Below are 24668 nucleotides of genomic sequence, written 5' to 3' on the forward strand. Positions count from 1 at the left end.
ATTCCCTCCTTTACCCCCCTGGTAAGGTCCTGGCAGGCTCTTCTGCAGTAATGTTTGGGTAGGAAGGAAGTTCCACCAACAAAGAACTTCATTTCTTCTGTGAAAAAAAAAACCCAACAATTCTGGGAGCTCAGATTCTGTCCTTGAGCACCTCGGGGCTCCGACAGGGCAGAGAGAGTCAGCAACGTTCACTGACCTAGCACAGAGCCCCCAGCAGGCTCGGGGTCCCCAGCGACTGTCAGAATAGCAGAAGCTTTTTTTGGGGGGGGGGGGGGGAGCCGACCAGGAGGAAGCCACTGTCAGCTTTCAGTGGAAGTCCTCCCTTTCTCCAAAACTGAAAACCGTAATTAAAAAAAAAACTTTAAAAAGCAAGGAACCCTTCCCTTCTAACAATGCAAAGGATGAGGGGGATAGGGAGAGAAAGGAATCTGGGCAATGGGAACTGTCCTTTTGAAAAATTACACTCACTGCTTGTCTTAATGAAAAAAACCTCTTGGTAGTAAAGCTTCGATATAAAATGTTGCCCCTTTATGTAAATATTGCACAGTAGGGGTTGGACCAGTCAAACACCTGTTTATAAGAAATACATTTCTTGGCTGCCATTCTTTGTTGTCTGTGAAAAGAAACCTGATCTTTTTGAACAAGAAAGGACAACCATGCAGATGCCTGGATTTGGAGAGTTTTTCATATTTGACGCCATTGAAAATCATTTCACGCTTATCGATGGAAGCTAGGCCATGGTTCTAAGGGTAGACCTTAGAACCATGGCCTAGCTTCCATCTTCCCTCCCCCCCCCCCCCCCCCCATTTCACCCTAATTGGCCTTATTGTGACTCCAGGTGGACTGACAGATTGAATCAGCCCACTAGCACTGTCAAGCCTTCATTGAAAAATGCTAAAAAAAAATGCATCAAGCAAATGTATTCTTCTGTTGGTGTGACACACCCAAGCAATCATGAGTCTGAGCAACTACTCCTGGAAACTTACTCTTTATTGATGCCTCTGTGTTCCCAGCTTGAGCAGCAGTTATGGAGGGTTCTGACAGATTTAGGTCCAAGGAGTAGGATTTAGGAGATGCTACAGGGGAAGAGACAGGAGTGACCAGTCCAAGCACTCCCCCAAGGACAGGGTCCTTTCTACTTTCTGATGAGGTGGATACCTCACAGATATCAGTAATCTCGGGAGATCCAAGATCTGACGAGGAAGTTGTGGAAAAATAAGGATCTTCTGTTAAACGAATGTAAAGGTCAGAGCTTGGACCACAATTCACTTGACAAGGAATGGTACAAGCTTCTCGGCCTACATTGTTCCATTCCATGGAAAAAGAACTCATATGCTCCTGAATGTTTAATTTCCCTGACTCATGCAAGTTGCTTAACTGGAAACTGAAAGGCAATGCTGTACTCTTTTGACCAAGATTGTTCACTTCTTTGCACTGGGTTGATTCAAAGGGACTTGACTTGGCTCGTGTCAGTGGTGGCTTTTTCTGATAGCTTCTTCCATCTGCACTCATGAATGGTGGGCTAGGATGCAGGTTCTTAGAATATATGCTATCAAAATCTATGCTGTGATGTTTCTGGAGTGGTCTGCCAGCAAACAAGGACACGTCCTCCCAATGCTTAGCTGCAGCTGAATCTCCACTGTTGTAACTTTTCAACTCTAAAGTCCTGCAGGGCGGGGATTGCCCAAATGGACAGAAAGCCTTTTCAGGCTTGGGTTTCTCCAATGAGTTATCAAGGGTCAAAGAAGAAAACACACATGATGACATCTTTCCTTGACCTACATGTCCATCTTGGTGGTTTTTCTTTTTCTCTTCTAGGAAACTGTAAAAAAAAAAAAAAAAATGGATCCCACAAAGTCATGAACAAACTACACAGGAGCTTTTACATTCATTTTGAAGTGCCCATGCCTACATTTCTAATGGATGAAGAAAGGTCTGCATGCACCAACATGATCTATGTTCACTTCTTTGTCAGATACACAACTTGGATCATGCAAACTAGTTAACTGATTTTGGGTAAAGTATAAAAACATTTGAAGTGTGTATTTGGACTTTTTATTGCATCTTCAGCATGATCTACACCTTTGGATGGTATGTGTTGAGTTGGGAGAAGCTGATGTAGATGCAATTGCATCCTGACTAATTGGTTTGCCAAGCAAGTTCTCTACTATCTAACACATATCAGTCCAACCAGAGCAGTACTGGACAGTGATTAAAGATGAATAAATAGCTCGCACTCTGTCAGATATCAGTATTTGTCTTAATGACTTATTCCTACCTGTTTAGAGGCACCATCCTGCCAGGACTGGTCACAGGTATCGGAAATGGGTCCGTTCTTGGATGGTTTGGGGGATTCTATTTAAGGGCAAAGCAGTCTTTTAGAAGGCAACTATTTGTATTTATTAGAATTTCTTAATCACTTATGCCTAAGGCCCTAAGTAATATACCTAATAACATACATAATTATTACAAAAATTCAAACGTAATTCAGAAATATGTGTTTTAATTGTTGCTACCTGACCAAGGTCAACTTTCAGGCCTTGTTTTCTTAAAGCCCATTCACATCATTTTGAGCTACAGAGACAGCCCTAGAAGAATTATGCAGTAAGAGACATGCGGTAAGAGACATGCACCAGTCCGCATCATTTGCCTACACATGAGCTCTGGGTTTAAATGTGCTTTGGGTTTAAATTTCATGTTGGGCTTTGCTTTGGGGCCCCCCCCCACAGGAATTTTATTTTTCCCCCGGTTCGGGGTTGCTTTTTTTTTTCGGGGGCCCTGATTTTCGGGTTAGTGCGCGCTAACCCGAAAATGAATTTTTTCCAAAATTTTGGAAAAAATTAAATCGCTTTTCGGTTCTCCCGAACCATTCCGAATTAGGAAATTTTGTTGAAATTGCCTAATTCGGGAAAAACGATTGCTCATCCCTAAGATATACAGGGCTGGTGCAAGAGTGTTAGGCATCCTAGGTGAACCTTCTGCCTTGTGCCCGCCCGCAGCCCTGGTTGCGCCACCCCCCCAGTCATGCCGTGCCCTCCCCCCACTCGTGCCAACCCCCAGTCTTGGCCCTGACTTGTTCCTCATTCGCCGCCCACCGAATCTCTACTCCTCTTTGTCGCGAGCAAGATAGGCTCCACTCACAGCCCCACATGGCTGCCCTTTGGCACCCCCTAATGGTAAGCACCATAGGCAACCGCCTTCTTCGCCTAATAGGATGCGCCGGTCCTGTATATAATTATAGATAAAGATAGAGATAGCGATAGATAGAGTTTATTTGCTTATTTCCATGCCAGGCTGAAAATTACTCTTGGCAATTATTAGTCCGTTTTGTGATTCAAAATATGATAAAAGCATCAAGCAGGAAGTTTCAGAGCTCATGTGTAGGGGGAGAGAGGTTTCACCCCAGGTTTGAAATATTACAGATGGAAATATTAGGTATAGAAAAGGATTCAGAAGAAAGCTGATTACCACCTGTACCCATGCACAAATTAAAGGGAAAAAAAGCAGAAGCCACAATCTGCCCTGGGTGAACAAATAGAGGAACATTGAACTGGAAAATCTGCAATCAAGAGGTTTCCACTCGGTTCTTGTTTGATCCGTTTGACTGATTATGCAAAAACTATTTTTTTCTCTGCAGCCTTTAAATATACAACTAAAATGCATGTTTTGGTTTTTTTTTTTCCATAAACCATCGCAGCGAAGCAGCTCTCTGTAGCTCAGATAAGCTTTGGCTACCTCCTCTGAAACCACATCCGGACTTTTGTTTGTTTTTTGGGGTTTTTTTCTGCACTTCCTGCTTCAGTCCTGCCACGCGAGTGTCCGGAGTGCACGAGAAACAGCAAAGCGCTCAGACCCCAACCACAGCATCAGTGACAGGAAAAAAAGGTTCTCAGAAAGAACCGATCAAAGGGGCCGATGCAATAAATATGCACAGAAAGCAGGCACTGAGCAGTCAGCGCCCGCTTTCTTAACTCGCCCCCAGGCACCCCCCTTGGGGGAGCCATGCAATATTTAAATTAGGGGGTCGCATTAGCAAAGAGAGCCCGAGTACATCGGTTTTCCTAAACACCGCACAGCCAGGGGTTCAGGAAACGGGTGCTTGTCAAATTGAGCGTCCGTTTCCTGCACCCGACTGCTGGTGTTTTGTTTTGTTTTTTTTTTTACTTTATTTAATTTTGATTTTCCTCCTACTTAATATCGCAACGATATTAAGTAGGAGGTAATACAGAAAAGCAGTTTTTTCTGCTTTTCTGTACTGGTTTAAGGAGCGCTCAGCTATTAACACCTGCTCCAGGCAGGCGTTAATTTCTGATCGCTAAATATGCGTCCTAGACGCACTTTATTTTTTTGCATCGGGACTGAATGCCTAATAGCCTCATTCACATGCATTTGCATGGGATGAGCACTATTAGATTCACTCCGCATTGGATGCGCGTTTTAGAGGCACTAATCTCCTTACTGCCTAAGGGGATTAATTAGCGCCTACCCAACCCGCGTCCAACTGCGGGTTATACAGTGCGCTCGGCTGAGCGCACTGTATTGCATCGGCCCCAAACTACGCAGGCTTACTAGTCCTTTCCCCTCACCCACCTGTTGCCGTGGCTTATGCTTGGGAATTTAGTTGATTCCCTTTAGCACTGCAGATGTCAAGAGCCCAGCACTGCTGTGCCAAAGCGCAATAACATGAGCTGTTAAGGTGCATTAATTATCTGACATCAACAGCATTCAGATCGGCTTAGAGGTAAATGTCTCACATTAAATTTAGTGCGTTAACACTGACGTTAACACATAAAAAAAAAATCAACTTCACCTTTCTCATGTTAATGGCTCTGCATTAGCGTTCACATGTTTTTACATGTTATTTTACTATTTATTGATAATAAGCTGACTCAAATAATTATGCAGCTCATTGCTTATTTTGCACAGATTTAGTGTTGATATTCGTATTAGCTAAATAACATATGTTCAAAGTGACGATAATGCATGTAATAGACCTCATCAGGCCGGTGCAATACCATGTGCTCAGGCTAGTGCACTGGCTAAGCCGCGGTTGGAAATGCATTTTGGATGTGCATTCATGACCCCTTATGTGTTAAGGGGATTAGCGCATCCAAAACGCAGGTCCAAACCAGCGCATTAACTAATAGTGCTTGTCACATATGCATGCCATATTGATGAAACTATTAGCAATTTCCTCCTTATGTTAAAAATAAATGTGCACCTGACGTGCACATTCTTATCCTTAAAAATTAATGCCAGCCCTGGAGCTGGCATTAAGCCTTGAGAAGCCCCAAAACTTAACAGAAAAGCAGAAAAGACTCCTTCCCTGTGGTTCCACTGACGTAATATCATGGTGATATTAAGTCGAAGGAGCCACAGAAAGCAGAATCGTGAAAGAAATAATTAAAAAAAATAAAAAAGTCTTGCCAGAGGTCATTTATGAAATGTTGAATGCAGAGGCTGCCCTGAGTCTTTTAGTTTTATTTGTAAGATTGTGAATGTAAACATTGCCCTGCTGGAAAAGTGTGGAAATAAATAATTAAATGAGGATGATGATGGCAAACCTGTACAGCTATCATGAAAAACGTGTATTTATATATTGGTACCAATTTCTTTTTAAGTTTATATTAAATGGCCATAAATTCTTGATAAAAGTGATCTCTAATAAACCAAGGATTTTGTTCACTCCTGTTTGCCTTTGGCTGTTCCCATCCCAGCTGAAAGTTGCGCCCTGTGTGATGAGAAAGGGAAGTAAAGTCTTACCTCACATCCTGCCGCTATCTTATCCAGCTGTCGTTTAAAGAGCTGACTTATTGCATTGCAGACGAGCTCATACTGCTCCTGGAAGAAAAGTCAGAGGTGCAGAAACTTGAACTAACATGAGATCACATTCAGAACTAGCCAAAGGACCAAACAGGTCTGGTGGCCAGGGAAAGCTCGTTCTTAGACTCATACATGCACCCACATCTCACAGATATTCATTGCGGACAACCTGACAAACCCTGGACCCTTACTGGGGCCACAAAGACAAATAATGAGGAGTCTGAGGTGAAAGTTTTGAGAGTGGAAGATACAAGGCAGGTGGAAAAAAATGTAAAGATGGCTCCAATCATCAGGAAGAGGCCAAGCCAGTCTGATTTGCCTTTCACCTCTGGCATTTCTGGGCTGCTAAGATTGCACTGGGCATGTGTACACCTAGGCTGGCACAAGAACAAAACTTGGGTCAATGCGGGTTGGGTTTCCAGAGCTTTGACTGAGTTCTCCGTGCCCTTATGGCCAGGAAGCCGCTGTAACTTCGTAAAGTGAAGCTCTGTAGCCTCCGGCCGTTTCCTGTTCCTCTTACGGGGGTCTCACCATCACGTTTCCCCCTGCCAGTCGCTTTTCTCTCTGGGTACAAGCTCACTCTGGAATTTTCCACTCTAGAGCTTGGAAAAATAGCAAACTGCTTCTGTTGTCTGGCTTCAGTTCATGGAAACTGTACTCTCTAAGGAGTCTGACTTTTAGATAAATTTTAACAACTAAGCCTCTTTACTTCTCTTTTCCATGCTTCATTAATTATAAGGACTTCTCGCTACTGCTTCTATTTGGAGGCTTCTGGCCTCTGGCAGCTCGGGAGGGGCGGTGGCAGTGGGGAGTTGCTTCCTCTGACCTTGCTACGTTTGCAGCACTTAGAAGGCTCAGACTGGCATGACCTTCACGTGCCCTTGGCTTTGCCGAACATACCTTGGTTTGTACCAGCAGCGCCCTCTGAGTTCTCATTTCCTGGATCAGGCTGTAAATACTGAAGTTCTCTGGAATTATCTAAGCAAAAAAAAAAAAAAAGTTTAGCATTTAAACGAAAATTGTATGATCAATACCTCTCAGCCAGCTCCTCCTTTCTTTGGGCTGGGCTGTAACATCACAATATACCATTTTATAAATCTTCTGCTCGTAGCAAAAACGACGTTACCTCGACCTTTGAAAGCATCTGGCAAAGAAGTAAATAGCTGCACTATTACTGACAGCCGAAGTGCTGGCTGAATGTGTAAAGCTCGCTCACCCCATCTTTCAGCATCTTCCCCGTGTAGTCGATGGCACACAGAACCCCCGTCCTTCCACAGCCGGCACTGCCGGGAGAGAAAGAGCAGAATGACACCAGCGTGAATAAAGTCGTGCCGCCTAAATTCTAGGCGAGAGCGCCTTCAGAGCTGCGCTCCCTTCATGGGGGTGAGAGTGCAGAACGCGGCAGGGATGGTGGGGGTCCAGTTACAGGTTGGGCTGCATTACAAGGGTCCTGGGGGGGGGCGGGGGGGGAAATGTTGGTTTTCAAAGCTGCAAAGGGTTGTAAAGGAGGGCAGGGGTGGCAATGTGTTTGCAGACGAAGGGAATACAGCTGAGCAAAGATTTCCCAAGGGCAGGAGGGAGGCCTGTGCCTGGCAAGGGAGTCAGGAAAGCAAATGGCCCTTATTCAATCCCTTTGCATTCATTTCAAAGAATGCCATCACCTTCCTTTGGATTTCTAATGCTGTGAAGTTCCCTCTCAGGGTCCTCGGTGCAGTGCTCTGGCCTGGAGAAATGTTCCCCGCCTCGCTCCAGGAGCGTCACCTTGCTTTCCTCTTGTTTCTTACTCTCATCTTTAACTTCTGGCCTTCCCCGGGGTCACCTAGGTGCGCCCCCGCCACTGCTGCCGCGTTCCCCTTACATCTGCCATGTGACAATAAAATGGAAAGGTCCCCCCTTGGCACTGACCCCGAACAAGTGCACAGATTTACCACCGAAAAGAGCGGGTGAGGCCAGGTGGCTCTCTCACCTGCAGTGCACACACACCGGACTGCTGTCATCCTCCTGGTACTGTCGGACAGTCGCTATCATGCCAAGGATGGCTTCCGTTGAGGAGGGCACATCATGATCAGGCCAGTGCTTGTAGTGAAAATGGTAAACCGGGCGAGTATTCTGCAGACCCAATCAGACCAAAACAGTTATTTTCCCTGCAGCAAGTCAGCACAGTAAAAGTCACTGCAGAGAGGACTCAGAGGCAGGAAGCTCAGGTTCTCTCCAACTCTGCCGCTGAATGTGGCTGGGTTGCTTCATCTCACAGCTTCCCAAACCAGTCCTGGAACCCCCCCGGAGCCAGCCAGGCTACCCACAATGTATGTGCATGAGATTAATCAGCATAGGCCGGATTTTTGGTGCCTGCAAATGTATCTCATGCACATTCACTATGGACGTCCGGAAAACCAGGGCAGTCTTGGCCAGCCCTGCTTTGTTTCCTTGATCCTCAAGTTACTCAGTCGACATCTCGTGGGTACATGGATATCCATCCCAGAGATGGCTGCAGGCTCTGCTTCCAAGGCTCACAGAGACTGCGCAGGGATCGCAGACATTGTTTGTGGCACTGTTTAGGCCTTCATGCCCCATTCAATAGGATTTGAAGATCAGCGGACTGCTCCTGACCTCAGTGAAGCGGGGTTTTTAGGTTTCTCTTCACGGAGGATTGAATTGCACACGCCCGGCCTGCTGTGCCTTGCATACTTACGTTGTACAACTTAACTTTCAGGGTTCGGATAACATATTCCGCTTTGTTGGTTTCAGCTTCCTGCAGAGGAAAGAAATCAGAGTATGGGTGAGTGCCCCCGCGCCGCTGACCCCCCCCCCCCCCACCCCAGGGACACCAGAGATACTCACGCAAGTGATGGAGAAGGGTCCGCACTCAAAAGCTTTCTGTCCCACATCTGGCCAGTAGCGTTCACATTTTTTCTATTGCAAAGATTAGGAGTTAATTTGCTTTTTGTGTCATTTCTGCCTAACTGGAACCTTCTGGCTTTCTGAAGTGCACAGTGTCGTGCACGCTCTCCTTCTCCTCATACGACAGCGGATTAATGCCCTCCCCCGAGGCACGGATAAAGACTTTCTACATCGCTGCTGTCGAATAATAAGGCAGTAAGTTTTACATTTTAAGAGCCCAGGTCTGTGGGGATTTTCCTTGATTCTAGGCCATGAGGTTGCAATGTATCCTTGCACGGTGCCGAAGCCCTGGGTGAAGTGGAACCTCGTCAGGAGCCTGGGAATAACTCAATGCCCACTACCCTGGCCGATGCCCCTCAGAACTGCATAACAACGGAAACAGACGCAGCCCGACAGTCACTCTCCAGGAAACGGAAACAGAATCAGGTTACATTTTTGTCTTTCTGCAACTTCTCCCTGAAGAGCTTTGCTTGGCCTTCTGAAGAAGGAGTTGCGCCTGAGTCTGAAAGCCGAGAGCAGCAGCAGCACTTATCAAGGCTTCGACCCCGGCACTTGGGGCTCCTGTTCGCAAGTTTCAGACTCGGGCTAATTCAGCCTCTTTTTCTGCTTGTTCCTGTTTGCCCATTCAATGCAGGCGCATTTTCCTGCACATAACCGTGGTAGGGGAAGCTCGGGAAACTCTTCCCATTGGCAGAGGGCCTGGTACCCTCTGAGCATCGCTGCCCCACAGTATGTACGGGCTTGCCTAAAACATAGGGCCACACGTCTGTCTCAGTCTGCCCCACTGACTTCGCCATAAACAGACGCACGGTGTCTATGTGCACGGTGTCGCAAGCTGCTTACCTTCCCCATCTCAAACTCCATACAAGCCATCACCACAATCTGGAAAAAACAAAACAGAAAAGTGAATGGGGACGAGCCCTCATTCTGCCTCGATGGGGGTTTGGTTGGGGGAGGGGAGTGATACAGATGTCACCCTTTGCATTGGGGCTGCTGATGAAGCTTTCGGAAGAAAACCACCAGACGGCACCACCAGTTCAGAAATGGGTTTAGAAGCTAAACTCAGTCCAACAATGAAGACCGGCAGCACCTGACTCTGTGGGTCAGGCTGGTCTCATCATAACCGTTTGATGCCCAACTACTACTACTAATAATACTGCAGTTCTGTAGCCTGTATGATGCCTGTCCAATGATGATACGCATTCAGGTATCGCAATGTTTCCCACCTCTCTCCTGGAGGCACGCCTAACCAGCCTGGTTTTCAGGATATTAATAATAAATTTGGGGGAATTGCCTTGCCCGACAAATTGCTAACCAACCAGCCCAACAGGCACGGAGATGGACACCCGGGGTCCTGAGGTGCGCCGGGCCTCAAGTGGCCGACCACGGCGCGCCAAAGCCAAGCGCCAAAGGGGTGTTCCCCTTCTGATGTTTTCTCCAGTGTTTAGAATGGGGTAAAAAAGAAAGGGGAAGTTGAGTTCTATCCCCCAAGCCTCAAAACCCACTGTAGGACCGATGGATCATGATTTCACGTGCGTTTCCTACCCCATTGGAAGATCAAGGGAAGGAAGTCATGGGGGGAAACAGGTGAGATTTCCTTGAGTGTGGGTGGTCGGTCTCCTCCTCCTGTACCTCGACTGGGATCTGTAGGGGATGTATTATCTCCAGGAACTTCTCCCAAAACTGGCCAAGTGGATCTGAATTTCCAGCAAGGACCTCAGGTCAGTGTTCCCTTGTCTCTGGCTAGTGGTGCTCCTATTGTACAGGAGCATGAACGATCTTATCCCTCTACTTCACAAGAGCATTTGGGAGCTATGGACTGAGGACCTTCGCTGTTAATCAGCCTTTGGATAAGTCCTATTTATTACCAGGAGATATGGAAGAACCAGTGAACGTGACTCGTAAGAGACATTTGGAAAGCAGTTTCTAGGATGGAATCTGCTTTACTCCAACCCGTCTCAGTTGTGTGCATCTTCTGCGGGTGCCTCCAGCAAGCTTTCGGACACAGAAGTGCTGCGGCTGAGGGACAGATGGCAATGACTAGCCAAGCCACAAAGGATTTACAGACTGTTCTAACTGCACATGTGAGGGCTTGCCTAACCCTGCGCAGTGGGACTGAGAAACAAGACAGTGCCACGAGATATAAAAAATGTAAGATTTGTGAATTTTACAAAATCTAGATTATTGTCATCGACAGAACTGTTTAAAAGATACATAACTGAAGGATTGTCCGGGATAGAGAGATAAAGTTTAAGTGTCAATGCATTATTCAAACGAGGGGGTTAACGCTAAAAAAAAAAGGTCGCTCTAGGGATAAACTGTGCATCCCTAGCGCGTCCATGGCATCGGGTACCCAGGGGAAGTGGCTGCGCACGGGTTAGGAAAGCAGACGCTCAATTAATGGGCATCCGCTTCCCTAACCTGACCGCCGGAAATTTATTTTTTTTTCATGCTGCTTCCTGTGGTTCCTCTTACTTAGTATCGAGTTGATACTAAGTAGGAAGAACCGCAGAAAAGCAGCATTTTGGGCTTTTTTGTGGCTTTGTGGGGGGGGGGGGGGGGAGTTTAGATGGCTCAAAGTGCATAAAGACTTAATGGCAGCCCCGGGGCTGGCGTTAAGTTTTCCGTGTTAAAACGAGCGCGTCGGGCGAGGGTGAGGTAATAACTAATAGCCTCACCTACAGGCATTTACACGTGATAAGCGCTATTAGCAACGCGCTGGTTTGGACGCACGTTTTGGACTCGCTAATCCCCTTATTTACATCGGGTGTTAGCCTAGCGGATCCAAAACGTGCGTCCAAGAGCTCATTAGCCTGTGCGCCAGACTCAGCGCAGCATCGGCTGTAAAGTTGCCCGAGCTAGTTTCCGGGGGTCTCTCACATTTTAAGGCAGCGCTGAGCAATCGATTACAGTGGGGACTCCCTGGCTGGCACCGGGGAAACCCCCCCCCCCCACCCACATTCCCCTTTCTGGAAACATCCCACAGTTTACTGCCGTTGACAGATTTCTGGGACAGCAGATTTCAAACTCAGCACTAGAGCGTAGCACTACAGCCCAACACACTTGTTTGATAATTCATTTTATTTTTGCAAATCTGAGCAAAGAATATTGTTTGGCTCGCTGCTGGGCAGAAAATGTTATTTAGGACCATACGGACTGGGCTAGATTACCTACTGGAGACATTTCTTTCCATATCCAGGCTGCCAGGATGGTTAGGTGTGGACTGGAGCACTCTGCAATATGAGTACTGAGGGTTTATTGCTGGGAAATGCCGTGAATAACATTTCCTGGGATGTTTCTGCTTCTCTTTTCATTTCTCATTTTTGACAATCTCAGTACAATGACCCCTGTATGGTGTTTGTTAGAACATAAGAAGATGCCATGCTGGGTCAGACCAAGGGTCCATCAAGCCCAGCATCCTGTTTCCAACAGTGGCCAATCCAGGCCATAAGAACCTGGCAAGTACCCAAAAACTAAGTCTATTCCATGTTAAAATTAAAGAAGAGCTGGAGGAAAACAAAATGGCCGGCACAGAGAGCCCTGAATGCAAACTCATCTCAAGCGCTTTGCTATAACGCAGGAGGAGGGTAGGGTGTGGCCTCTTCTGCAGCGGAAGCGTGGATGCAACTAGCAGACTGCATCCCAGTGCAGATGCATTAAATTAGGCAAGGAAAAGAGAAGAGAATGAAGACTTAATGGCAGAAACCTGAGATCTGCTAATAAGGTCCTACTAACTGTCCCCTCTGTTAAACCAGCGCGCCTCACGCAGGTAAGGACGAGAGCACTGTGTGTACATGTACCGCACAGAAACCTGAGATCTGCTAATGGCCACGTAGAAGGTGCAATATTTCGTCTTGGGATGGTTATTGTTTAGCAGTAATGAGTAAGTGGCATGTCTGTGCAACAGAGTGAGCACAAAATCGCAAAAATGTTATAAATGAATCAAGGAAGATAGGGGAACGGTTCAAATGTGCGAAGACAAAAAAGAATTAGAAATATTGTTCAAATTCCACCTAATCAGAGCATTGCTGTTGGCTCATGTATGTTATCTATACTTCTAACAAAAAAAGTCCCGTTAATTAATGATTTATTAGAGGACTATTCACCCTCGATCTGTTGTATTACAGAAACATGGTTAAAAGGGTTGGATTTAGTTTTAATGAATCAAATCACACATCACTCATACGAAGTCTTTTCAATCCCAAGAACAGAAAAGAGAGGTGGAGACCTGATGGTCATTGCAAAAAAAGACCTAAACCTGAAACAAATACAAATATCTACTGCACCCCCTTTTGAATTGGGTTTATTCAAAGCTAACAACCTTCAGCTATGTTTAGCTCATTGCCCCCTGGTTTGATGGAGCATAACAGCTCACCACTGATTGAATTATTGGCAAACAACATAAGAAATGATGTTCCAGCTGTTATACCAGGTGATTTTAACTTGCGCGTTGTCGCAATACGACGTTCGGCCGCATGTGAGGCCTTTCTTGTCACTCTCAGAGCATTAGCTCGGGATCAGAGTATAAGCGAGCCAGCTCCTAGAGCTCGACTTAGCCTTCATAAAGAAAGATATAATCAAGGTAAATAAAACTGACTCAAGGCTGATCCCCTGGTCTGATCGTAAATTAATTCGGGTCACGTTAATACGCACTATTAATCAGCTCCCTGTAAAGAGTAAAACAGTCTCCTTTACCTAGGGTAAGCCCCTTACAGTAGAAGAGAGGCTACCGGGAACCCTCAGTAATATCTCCTATGTTAATACCGATGACTGCTGATGAACTTAGTCCCATTAGCATTAAGAACGTGAATGGAAAAAGGACAAATGCAGCATGGAATACCCAGGAGATAAGAGAATTTTAAAAAGATGGCTCAGAAAGAAAGAAAGATTAAGGCAAAGAACTCCCTCCCAACAGACTTTGGGAATATGTACAGGGCCCTTTGAACCTTCAGAAATAATCCAAGGAAAGAGTTCTATGCCAAAAACCCAAAGGGTCCACAATTTGACAAAATCCAATCTAAATGTTCAAATAGAGAATTCTAATATATCCACAAGTAAATGCAATGATTCTGCAATGTTTTTCAAGGAAAAAATTCAAAAATTAACAAATAGTTCAACAGCAATTCAAAATCAGAATATAATATTACAGTCCTGTGCTACGACTCCTTGCACATCCTTTAAGAATATATCCACAATAGAAACTGAATTAATTATAAAAAAAACATGAACCCAGCAAACCATTCATTAGATGCAATTCCCATAAAATCATGGAAGAAAATCAGAAAAACGATTTCTACATGAATTGTCACTTAGAGAAGGCGAAAAGCCACCATCATTAAAATGTGCTTTAATAAGACCAATCTTAAAAAGTAAAAAACCGCTGACTCTGCATCTTAAATAATTTTAGTCCAATTTCAAAATTACCGTTAATAGCAAAAATAATTGAAAAAATAGTACAAACACAACGGGTTGAACATCTTGAAATGAACCACTTTTCTGACCCAATTCGGTTTCAGAAAGAATTTTAACCCGAAATCTTTATTATTAGCGTTGACAGATAACTGTCTTAAGAGGATGCAACGCAGGCCAATCATACTTACTTATTTCACTTGACCTGTCTGCTGCGTTTGACATCGTGGATCATACTATTATGATCCATGGGTTGTCTGAAATTGGACTTAGTGATAAAACCCTCCAATGATTTACATCATATTTAAAAGATCGTACTTCCAGGTAAGAATCGGTAACGCCCTGTTGCGACCGTCGGTCTGCGATGGCTTCGCCCCGCCTACCTTACTCTTCTTGTGGCTCCTCCCGCTCACCTCGGACTACTGGCTGCCGGGGCGTCTGTCTGCCGACCTCTCCGGCGTCCCCAGACCAGCTTTTGTGCTGCTTCCCGCCATGCTCCTCCAAGGTACCATAGGGAGCGCGCGCGTGCATGTCGCCCTCATCTTTATTTCCTCATTGGCGCGAACCTCAGGGGCGTCCCCCCTGAGATGACATCACGCTGCCTGGATATTTAAGCCTACCTTTTTTGCTAGCTAATTGAATTAGCAACGACTCGAATACTGCGGATGGGATTCGCTCTCCGTACTGAAGCTACTCTGCCACTCCAGCATTCCCTGGAACTCTTACTGCTAATGGGGTACCCGCTCCTCGGGGGCCTCTTCTATTTCTTTCAGGTGCTATCAGGAACTGGTACTCGCTCCTCGAGGGCCCATGTTCCCTGAGTCGCTGCCTGCATCTACCACCCTTTCTACTTGGAAGACTTCACTAACAGTTTCCATCTGTGAGTACAACTACCACCTGTTCCACAGTACTGCTTCCCTGGAACCAGGTACTCGCTCCTCGAGGGCCTGCCCTCTGTTCCAGTGCCAGACCTCTCGTCTAGTGGAATCGCTGTGTGAGTACAATACCACTGAGTCTCTCTACTCTAAGGGATCAGGTACTCGCTCCTCGAGGGCCTGCCCTCTGTTCCAGTGTCAGACCTCTCGTCTAGTGGAATCGCTGTGTGAGTACAATACCACTGAGTCTCTCTACTCTAAGGGATCAGGTACTCGCTCCTCGAGGGCCTGCCCTCTGTTCCAGTGTCAGACCTCTCGTCTAGTGGAATCGCTGTGTGAGTACAATACCACTGAGTCTCTCTACTCTAAGGGATCAGGTACTCGCTCCTCGAGGGCCTGCCCTCTGTTCCAGTGCCAGACCTCTCGTCTAGTGGAATCGCTGTGTGAGTACAATACCACTGAGTCTCTCTACTCTAAGGGATCAGGTACTCGCTCCTCAAGGGCCTGCCCTCTGTTCCAGTGTCAGACCTCTCGTCTAGTGGAATCGCTGTGTGAGTACAATACCACTGAGTCTCTCTACTCTAAGGGATCAGGTACTCGCTCCTCGAGGGCCTGCCCTCTGTTCCAGTGCCAGACCTCTCGTCTAGTGGAATCACTGTGTGAGTACAATACCACTGAGTCTCCCTGCTCTAAGGGATCAGGTACTCGCTCCTCAAGGGCCTGCCCTCTGTTCCAGTGTCAGACCTCTCGTCTAGTGGAACCGCTGTGTGAGTACAATACCACTGAGTCTCTCTACTCTAAGGGATCAGGTACTCGCTCCTCGAGGGCCTGCCCTCTGTTCCAGTGCCAGACCTCTCGTCTAGTGGAATCGCTGTGTGAGTGCAATACCACTGAGTCTCCCTGCTCTAAGGGATCAGGTACTCGCTCCTCGAGGGCCTGCCCTCTGTTCCAGTGCCAGACCTCTCGTCTAGTGGAATCGCTGTGTGAGTGCAATACCACTGAGTCTCCCTGCTCTAAGGGATCAGGTACTCGCTCCTCGAGGGCCTGCCCTCTGTTCCAGTGCCAGACCTCTCGTCTAGTGGAATCGCTGTGTGAGTGCAATACCACTGAGTCTCCCTGCTCTAAGGGATCAGGTACTCGCTCCTCGAGGGCCTGCCCTCTGTTCCAGTGTGAGACCTCTCGTCTAGTGGAACCGCTGTGTGAGTACAATACCACTGAGTCTCCCTGCTCTAAGGGATCAGGTACTCGCTCCTCGAGGGCCTGCCCTCTGTTCCAGTGCCAGACCTCTTGTCTAGTGGAACCGCCGTGTGAGTACAATACCACTGAGTCTCCCTGCTCTAAGGGATCAGGTACTCGCTCCTCGAGGGCCTGCCCTCTGTTCCAGTGCCAGACCTCTCGTCTAGTGGAATCGCTGTGTGAGTACAATACCACTGAGTCTCCCTGCTCTAAGGGATCAGGTACTCGCTCCTCGAGGGCCTGCCCTCTGTTCCAGTGTCAGACCTCTCGTCTAGTGGAATCGCTGTGTGAGTACAATACCACTGAGTCTCCCTGCTCTAAGGGATCAGGTACTCGCTCCTCGAGGGCCTGCCCTCTGTTCCAGTGCCAGACCTCTCGTCTAGTGGAATCGCTGTGTGAGTACAATACCACTGAGTCTCCCTGCTCTAAGGGATCAGGTACTCGCTCCTCAAGGGCCTGCCCTCTGTTCCAGTGTCAGACCTCTCGTCTAGTGGAATCGCTGTGTGAGTACAATACCACTGAGTCTCTCTACTCTAAGGGATCAGGTACTCGCTCCTCGAGGGCCTGCCCTCTGTTCCAGTGCCAGACCTCTGGTCTAGTGGAATCGCTGTGTGAGTACAATACCACTGAGTCTCTCTGCTCTAAGGGATCAGGTACTCGCTCCTCGAGGGCCTGCCCTCTGCTCCGGTGCCAGACCTCTCGTCTAGTGGAATCGCTGTGTGAGTACAATACCACTGAGTCTCCCTGCTCTAAGGGATCAGGTACTCGCTCCTCAAGGGCCTGCCCTCTGCTCCGGTGCCAGACCTCTCGTCTAGTGGAATCGCTGTGTGAGTACAATACCACGGAGTCTCTCTGCTCTAAGGGATCAGGTACTCGCTCCTCGAGGGCCTGCCCTCTGTTCCAGTGCCAGACCTCTCGTCTAGTGGAATCACTGTGTGAGTACAATACCAAGGAGTCTCCCTGCTCTAAGGGATCAGGTACTCGCTCCTCAAGGGCCTGCCCTCTGTTCCAGTGTCAGACCTCTCGTCTAGTGGAACCGCTGTGTGAGTACAATACCACTGAGTCTCTCTACTCTAAGGGATCAGGTACTCGCTCCTCGAGGGCCTGCCCTCTGTTCCAGTGTCAGACCTCTCGTCTAGTGGAATTGCTGTGTGAGTACAATACCACGGAGTCTCCCTGCTCTAAGGGATCAGGTACTCGCTCCTCGAGGGCCTGCCCTCTGTTCCGGTGTCAAACCTCTCGTCTAGTGGAATCGCTGTGTGAGTACAATACCACTGAGTCTCCCTGCTCTAAGGGATCAGGTACTCGCTCCTCGAGGGCCTGCCCTCTGTTCCAGTGCCAGACCTCTCATCTAGTGGAATCACTGTGTGAGTACAATACCACTGCGTCTCTCTACTCTAAGGGATCAGGTACTCGCTCCTCGAGGGCCTGCCCTCTGTTCCAGTGCCAGACCTCTCGTCTAGTGGAACCGCCGTGTGAGTACTATACTACGGAGTCTCCCTGTCTCAGAGCTTCACCAATTCTACCTGGGACTCTGTATATTTCTCACTGTGTACTCATAACTCTCAGTCTCTTTCCACTACAGCACAGCCAAGCAGAGGATTCGCTGTTCCAGCGTCCTGTGGGATACTCGCCCAGCCGGGCTCAACATCTACTACTCACTACTGCCACCTCTGGTGGTTTCCAAAACTGTTTAAATAAAGATTCAATCTGTGTTTGTGTGGCCAGAGTCTAGCCTGACACTGTGGTCCCTCACGGGACTGCCCCCCGTGGGCGTGGTCAGCTGCCACAGTGTCCAAGGATCCACCCAAACACCAAACACTCCCTATCAAATAACATTGATTTGGATGCAGGGGTACGGGCAAGGATCATCTTTATCCACGACCCTTTTTAACATATACATGGCTACCATCGTGCAAGCCACTATCGGGATTAGGCATTTGTTATTACTTATATGCAGAGGATGTGCAATTCCTAGTTCCCATCAGAAATTCCCTAGAGGAATACAGCCATTACTGGTTCATATGAAATTGGGTTTTAAATAATCAAAAAAAATGGAAATTATACTGTTAAAGAGGAAATTTCTATCAAAAGCACCTATCTACTTTAAAACAGAATCAATGCAAATAAAACCGACTGACCATGCACGTGATCTGGGTATAATAATTGACGGTGATCTTAATATGAAGAAGCACATCAGTGACAATAAACTGCATATTTTAAAGCGTCTGAAACCCCTACTTAATTATGAAGATTTTCGGACTGTACTTCAAACATTAATTCTTTTCCAATATAGATTATTGTAATGCTTTCTTATTTGGTTTGCCCCCAAACACAGTAAGATCATTACAGTTATCGGGCCCACATTACTCCAGTACTCATGGCTCTTCATTTGGTTTCCTGTAAAATTTAGAATACAATACAAAGTACTATGCCTAGTAAATAAAGCGATCAATAATGATAACTCAGAGTGGTTGATTGCTTCGTTGCATCTTTATATTCCACAACAAAACTTAAGATCTGCGAATAAAGGTCGCCTAAATATTCCACCTGGGCGAACTGCACATTGAATGAGGTAAGAGAAAGAGCCACAGTGACTGCAGGGCCTACATTACAGAGCCCCTTACCTTGTGCGTTAAGACTGCAAAGAGAGAAAAACCTGAAAACTTGGCTGTTCAAATAGGCCTATGAGAAGAACATTAATGCAAACTGAGAGAGCTATCAGAGATATGACAGTGCAAGGCGAGAAAACTAATATTTATTTTATTTATTTAAAAGTTTTTTATATACCGCACATGGGGTCACTTACGTGTCCGTCTAGGCGGTTTACAAGTTTACATACACAATAAAACAAATTTAAATGTAAAGCATAAAACATAGTTCACATACATAATAAAATAAACATAATAAAGTAATTCTTGATTAACAGGTATCAAACGGATATGGATAAATCAGGGTAATCATTTAGGTGATAGTACTGTAATTGTATGCATCATTAAATAAAAAGGTTTTAACCATCTAAAGAGCTACTTTATAGTGCATTATTTTGAAACTAACACATGTTTGAAAAGTCACAAAGTTTTATTTTTTTAGGTTTATATGTTTCCAATAACTTTAATGCAACCTGTTATGATAGTTCACAATTTGATTTTAATATTTTAACATGTTTTATCCTTGCTGTAAACCGTCGTCATTGGTAACAGGACGACGGTATAATAAATAAATAAATAAATAAGTGTGTGTTAAAGCTCAGCGAAAGACAAGAAGCCCAACATTCGCCTTACCAGAACGTTGTACTCCCAGATCAGTCTCCAGAAATCGAGCACGGTGTGCGCCAGCGGTCCCTGGGTGGCGATATAGCCCCTCGGCCCATACACCCCCTGAAACACAATGCAAACTCCATCACAACCGGAAGGTCTTCTGTTTCCAGACCGATGGGGCTTGGGAGGGGCACCAGTGGACCGGGCTCACTCCCAGAACCAACTGATCTCTTTTAAAGATATCGTACAGGGAAAATAAAGGAAAATGCGCAACTTCTAAACACATTGCCAGAGCTTTTCATCTCAAGTTCTTCTATTTAGCAAATCTTTTTTTTTTTCTGTTTTGTTAGTCTAACTGAAGTTAATCAGAACACTTCCCTGTTTATTGTGCTCTGACAAGTACACAGATCTGATAAGTGTTTTAACTCTCCAAACTAAATGCAGCCCACAGAAAGAACCAAATAAATTACAGCAAAAGAGAAGTCAAATCATAAAACTTAATCCAGAATCCTAAGGCTAGAAGATATTAAGAAACTGGATCATCATGTCATGAGCTGAATTGCAATGTGTAGGTGTACAGGTTAGTTAAGAGTTTTCAGCATCAGTCCACTTGCTTATCTAAACTGATTACAGGCAATTTTTTTTCCTATATATTTTTTGTATGCAAAATAAAATATGGAAACTTGGCAGAAACCCAACATAGATCCTTGTTTCGAGGGAAAGCTCTGCACCAGTAGAGTCTGCTGAAGCAGTGGTCCAGGAGCGCACCTTTGCAATAATGCGTCCAATGCCCAGTCCTGGGCCGATGTTTCAGCCAGATTTCATAAGCAAGTGGACTTATGACCGCTCATTAGCTATCCTACCTTGATAAAGTTTGCGTTGATATAATCTGAATCATTGTCTGAGGTTATCAAAGACAGCTCCACCCTGCTGTGATCGACTGCGGGGGAAGAAAAACACAAGATGGGGTCAACCACAACTTAATACAAAAGAAGCTTGCAAAACGTAGACAATTATTGTGAATTTCAGCCGCGTCTTCGGAACTTTATATTCAGTATAGAGGAGCTGTGGAGTTATTTATCCTTTGTTCCTGGGAACTAGAAAGCAATGGGAATTTGATCTGATGCTCTGGGTTAAAGAGATTTTGACGCCTGAGATATACAAGTGGCATACACAGAGTCAGAGAGTGCCCATTGACTCCAGACACGGCTTCTACTATGAAAGTATTTCAGTGTAAGACTTTTATCAACGTGGAACTGGATTTAATTACTCAGCTTTCCAAGCCCAGTTACAGATCAGGTCCCTGCCTTTGAGGGGGGTAATGGAGGGTGAAGAACCTGCCCGAGGTCACAAGCAGCGTTGCTAAGCAGGACTGGAACAGCCTGCCCTGGAAAAGAAACATGGAGCCTGCTACCACGGGAGGTGGGGGCAGACCTGTACTTTATCCACATTTGGGGCGACTGCTGTGGCAACACCTGCTGGCCAGCACTGGATAAGCTCTGGGTGAAAGCCACATCCCCTTCCTCTCAACCAAAAGAGGCCACAGGAGGATCACGGGGGCCACCTCCTCCCAGGTTATCAGGTAGGTCGACTCCTGTTTTTCTGCCCCATTGCCTGCATGAAGTCACAATTCTGGGATTTTTTTTTTACCCTACTGAGCTCCCCAAGTAAAGCGCAGAAGTACAACTCCCTGCATGCAATGAGGCAAAATCCAGGACCTGTGCAGTGGACCTGGAGGGAGACAGCAACCGCAAGAGCAGAGGGCACAATCAGGTGGCAGAGGAAGACTGAAATTAAACTTACAAGGTAAAATGTCCTTATATCTGTTCTTCTTGATGTTCTCTGGTTTCTCTGCTACTGCGGTGGAGTAGGTCCGCTCAGTCTTGTATTTCGTTGATTGCCTTTTTAGTTTCTGCAACAAAACAGCAAAATAAGATGCTACTTCAGGCAGAAATGCCTGCATGACTTTGCCAGAGGGCTGCCAACCGGCTCCAGATTTTCAGAGCAGACTGACCCAGCCCTGGTTTTACCCCATTGCATCTCTAGACTTGTAGTTCCTGTTACTCTAAGAAGAGCAAATAACCTCAAATCCATAAATGGATTGACAAAAAGCCAGCCTGACCCTGAGGAACCGGAGTAGAGCCTAACAGAAATCCCCTCTTCAGCTCATGCTGTGGTATGCCCCTTCTTTAATAAAAGGCAGCCATGCACTGCTCTGATCATCAGAGTAAGGAGGCATCCAGAGCTCAACATGCTCCTGTAATAAGAGAGACACTGATGAATTAGAAAAAGAAGATGCAGAGCAGCTCATAAATTGCCACACTGTGCCAGAATTTTGGGGGCATGCTATTCACACAAAGCCTTTTCTAAACAAAGTTCTTTTGAAGAAATGCGTGCTGGGGAAGAGTATAGCAGTGGGTATATACTACCATTCACCTGGCCAGGATGAAGAATCAGACAGCAAACTGCTAATGGGAATTAGAAAGGCAAATACAATTGGCAACACAATAATAATGGGGGATTTCAATAACCCTAGTATTAATTGGGTATCTCAGCAGGACATTAGAGGGTAGAGAGGAAAAGTTTCTGGATGCCTTAAATGTTTCATGGAGCAGCTGGTCCTGAAATTGATGAGAGGGGGAACTATTTTAGACCTAGTCCTCAGTGTGCAGGAGCTGGTCACAAAAAAAATACTTTTTTGCTATCCAAAAATAATGATTCCTGCATTTACTAGAAAGTCAGCAAAATACACAAGTACTGTCAATTCGGAGGAAACGAATGCACATCCCTACTAAAAAGTCAAAACAATACAATTGTGTAACGGTGAATAAAGTGAATTTAATTAAATTCATTAAATCTGAGCCACAAGTATAAAAGTTATACATATCCGGTTTTGATTGAACTTTAGAATATTTCAAAGTCCAATAATATATGAAGTGCATTGTTTATTAATCACTGAGATTTTCACATTATGAGTTCAAAGAAAGCCTATGTAATAAGTATAAAAAAGCTTAGACAATACTTTCCAAACCATTTTCTCCAGCCACTAAATTTTAACATGAGCTAGGTGTGAATAAAAGAAACATTTTTTGCTTATGTAAGCTTTCGATCCCTCCATCTCAAGAAAGACATAACAGAACTAGAAAGGTTGCAGAGAAGGGCAACCAAAATGATAAAGGGGATGGAACAGCTCCCCTGTGAAGAAAGGCTAAAGAAGTTAGGACTCTTCAGCTAGGATAAGAGGCAATTGAGAGGGGAGGGGATGAAAAGGGATATGATAGAGGTTTATAAAATCATGCATGGGGCGGAAGAAACGGGGAATAACACAACCTAATTTACCCTGTCAAACTGTACTAAGACTAGGAGGATACTTCATAAAACTAACAGGTAGCACATTTAAAACAAATCGGAGAAAGTAATTTTTTCACTCAATGCACAATCAAGCTCTGGAGTCTGTGGCTGGAGGACGTGGTCAAGGCGATGAGCATAGCGGGTTTAAAACACCGTATCCTGATTCAGTGGGTGTCTCCATGTGGAAGATACAAATGCACAATCAAATGACCATGGAGAAGATGTCAGTGATGCAACAAGTTTTGGCTAAAAGGAGGATATTTCTTTGTACTTGGAGATGGTTTCTGGACTCTTTGATCACCAGAACGCGCAGTGCGGTGTTGAATATCTATGACTGTTAAAGGAGTCGGAAAAAAGAGGTGGGGGGATGGGGTATAAAACGTAGGGGGGGTCTCTGTAATACTCATTTCTTCCTGTGGTAATTGCACATTTATAATGTTGTGCTTGGTTGCATGGACCCCCTTAAGAACCACATTTTTTTGATAAAAGATATTTGGACAAGTTTCTGGAAGAAAAGTCTGCAAAACATTATTAGCCAAGAAGCCATGGGAAAGTCCCTGCTAACCCTTATCCCAGCATGGAATGGATCTGCCAAGTGTCAAGTTGTGACCCGGACCGGCCACTGTCGGAGGCAGGATGCTGGGCTCGATGGACCTTGGACTGACTCAGCCTGGCACCTCTCATGTGCTCAAGGAGGCGCCAAGCTGCGGGAGGGGTATAATTTAAGACGTCTCTTATTTTCCTTCGGGCGAGTGGTTGTGCCTTGCGTCCAGCGAGGCTCTCTCTGCACAAAGTGTGTAGTTTTGATATGACGTTTCCTGTGCTTTGCCTGCCCCCAGCTCAAACCACAGAGAAGCAGGCAGGAAGCGATAAGCGAGGGAGCAGGCAGACATGGTTGCTTGTAGGACACTGTAAATGAAGGGGGGGAGGGGGGAGAGTTTGATCACATAACCCAAATCATGAAATAACTACACCTGCAGCCTCTCTTCTAATCTTCTAAAGGATGGGATTACCCTGTCTGGTTGTAGGAAAACCACTGCTACTCTAGGTGTTTGGGTTTCCTGGCGTTTTGGTATCTGCTGTCGAGGCTATCAGAGGTAGCGTTGTGTCAGAAGGAACTTCTGCTCCCAGCATGCAAAGGGGAAAAGCCCAGACTGGCGTAACCTGTCGCTTATGATGCAGAGCCCACCACACAGGCTCCTATCTCAGACCCAATTTGCTGGAGGCAAGAAGCTACGTGAAAGTATCTAAAAAAAAACCCCCAAAACAGAAGGCATTTGACAAAGTCCCTCATGAGAGGCTTCTAAGAAAACTAAAAAGTCATGGGATAGGAGGCGATGTCCTTTCGTGGATTACAAACTGGTTAAGAGACAGGAAACAGAGAGTAGGATTAAATGGTCAATTTTCTCAGTGGAAAAGGGTAAACAGTGGATGCCTCAGGGATCTGTACTTGGACCAGTGCTTTTCAATATATATATATCAATGATCTGGAAAGGAATATGACGAGTGAGGTAATCAAATTTGCAGATGATACAAAATTATTCAGAGTAGTTAAATCACAGGCAGACTGTGATACATTACAGGAGGACCTTGCAAGACTGGAAGATTGGGCATCCAAATGGCAGATGAAATTTAATGTGGATAAGTGCAAGGTGTTGCATATAGGGAAAAATAACCCTTGCTGTAGTTACACGATGTTAGGTTCCATATTAGGAGCTACCACCCAGGAAAAAGATCTAGGCATCATAGTGGATAATACTTTAAAATCGTCGGCTCAGTGTACTGCAGCAGTCAAAAAAGCAAATAGAATGTT

The 24668-nt window shown here is 45.8% G+C and overlaps 1 protein-coding gene across 1 annotated transcript in view; it reads right to left on the reverse strand.

Annotated features, from left to right (window-relative positions):
- The window catches only part of PTPN22 (protein tyrosine phosphatase non-receptor type 22), a 44734-nt gene that overhangs the window by 15690 nt on the left and 4376 nt on the right, over nucleotides 1-24668 (reverse strand). Inside the window, exons 2-13 of the mRNA XM_029572842.1 lie at nucleotides 21308-21416; nucleotides 20368-20444; nucleotides 19529-19624; nucleotides 9568-9606; nucleotides 8665-8736; nucleotides 8516-8575; nucleotides 7790-7932; nucleotides 7040-7106; nucleotides 6724-6801; nucleotides 5764-5841; nucleotides 2279-2355; nucleotides 987-1822 (exon numbers count right to left, since the gene is read on the reverse strand). Of these exons, the coding sequence (XP_029428702.1) occupies nucleotides 987-1822; nucleotides 2279-2355; nucleotides 5764-5841; nucleotides 6724-6801; nucleotides 7040-7106; nucleotides 7790-7932; nucleotides 8516-8575; nucleotides 8665-8736; nucleotides 9568-9606; nucleotides 19529-19624; nucleotides 20368-20444; nucleotides 21308-21416 (1732 nt within the window). The remainder of the gene's footprint in view (nucleotides 1-986; nucleotides 1823-2278; nucleotides 2356-5763; nucleotides 5842-6723; nucleotides 6802-7039; nucleotides 7107-7789; nucleotides 7933-8515; nucleotides 8576-8664; nucleotides 8737-9567; nucleotides 9607-19528; nucleotides 19625-20367; nucleotides 20445-21307; nucleotides 21417-24668) is intronic.

This window comes from Rhinatrema bivittatum, chromosome 12, assembly GCF_901001135.1.
Source record: "Rhinatrema bivittatum chromosome 12, aRhiBiv1.1, whole genome shotgun sequence".
NCBI classification, from domain to species: domain Eukaryota; kingdom Metazoa; phylum Chordata; class Amphibia; order Gymnophiona; family Rhinatrematidae; genus Rhinatrema; species Rhinatrema bivittatum.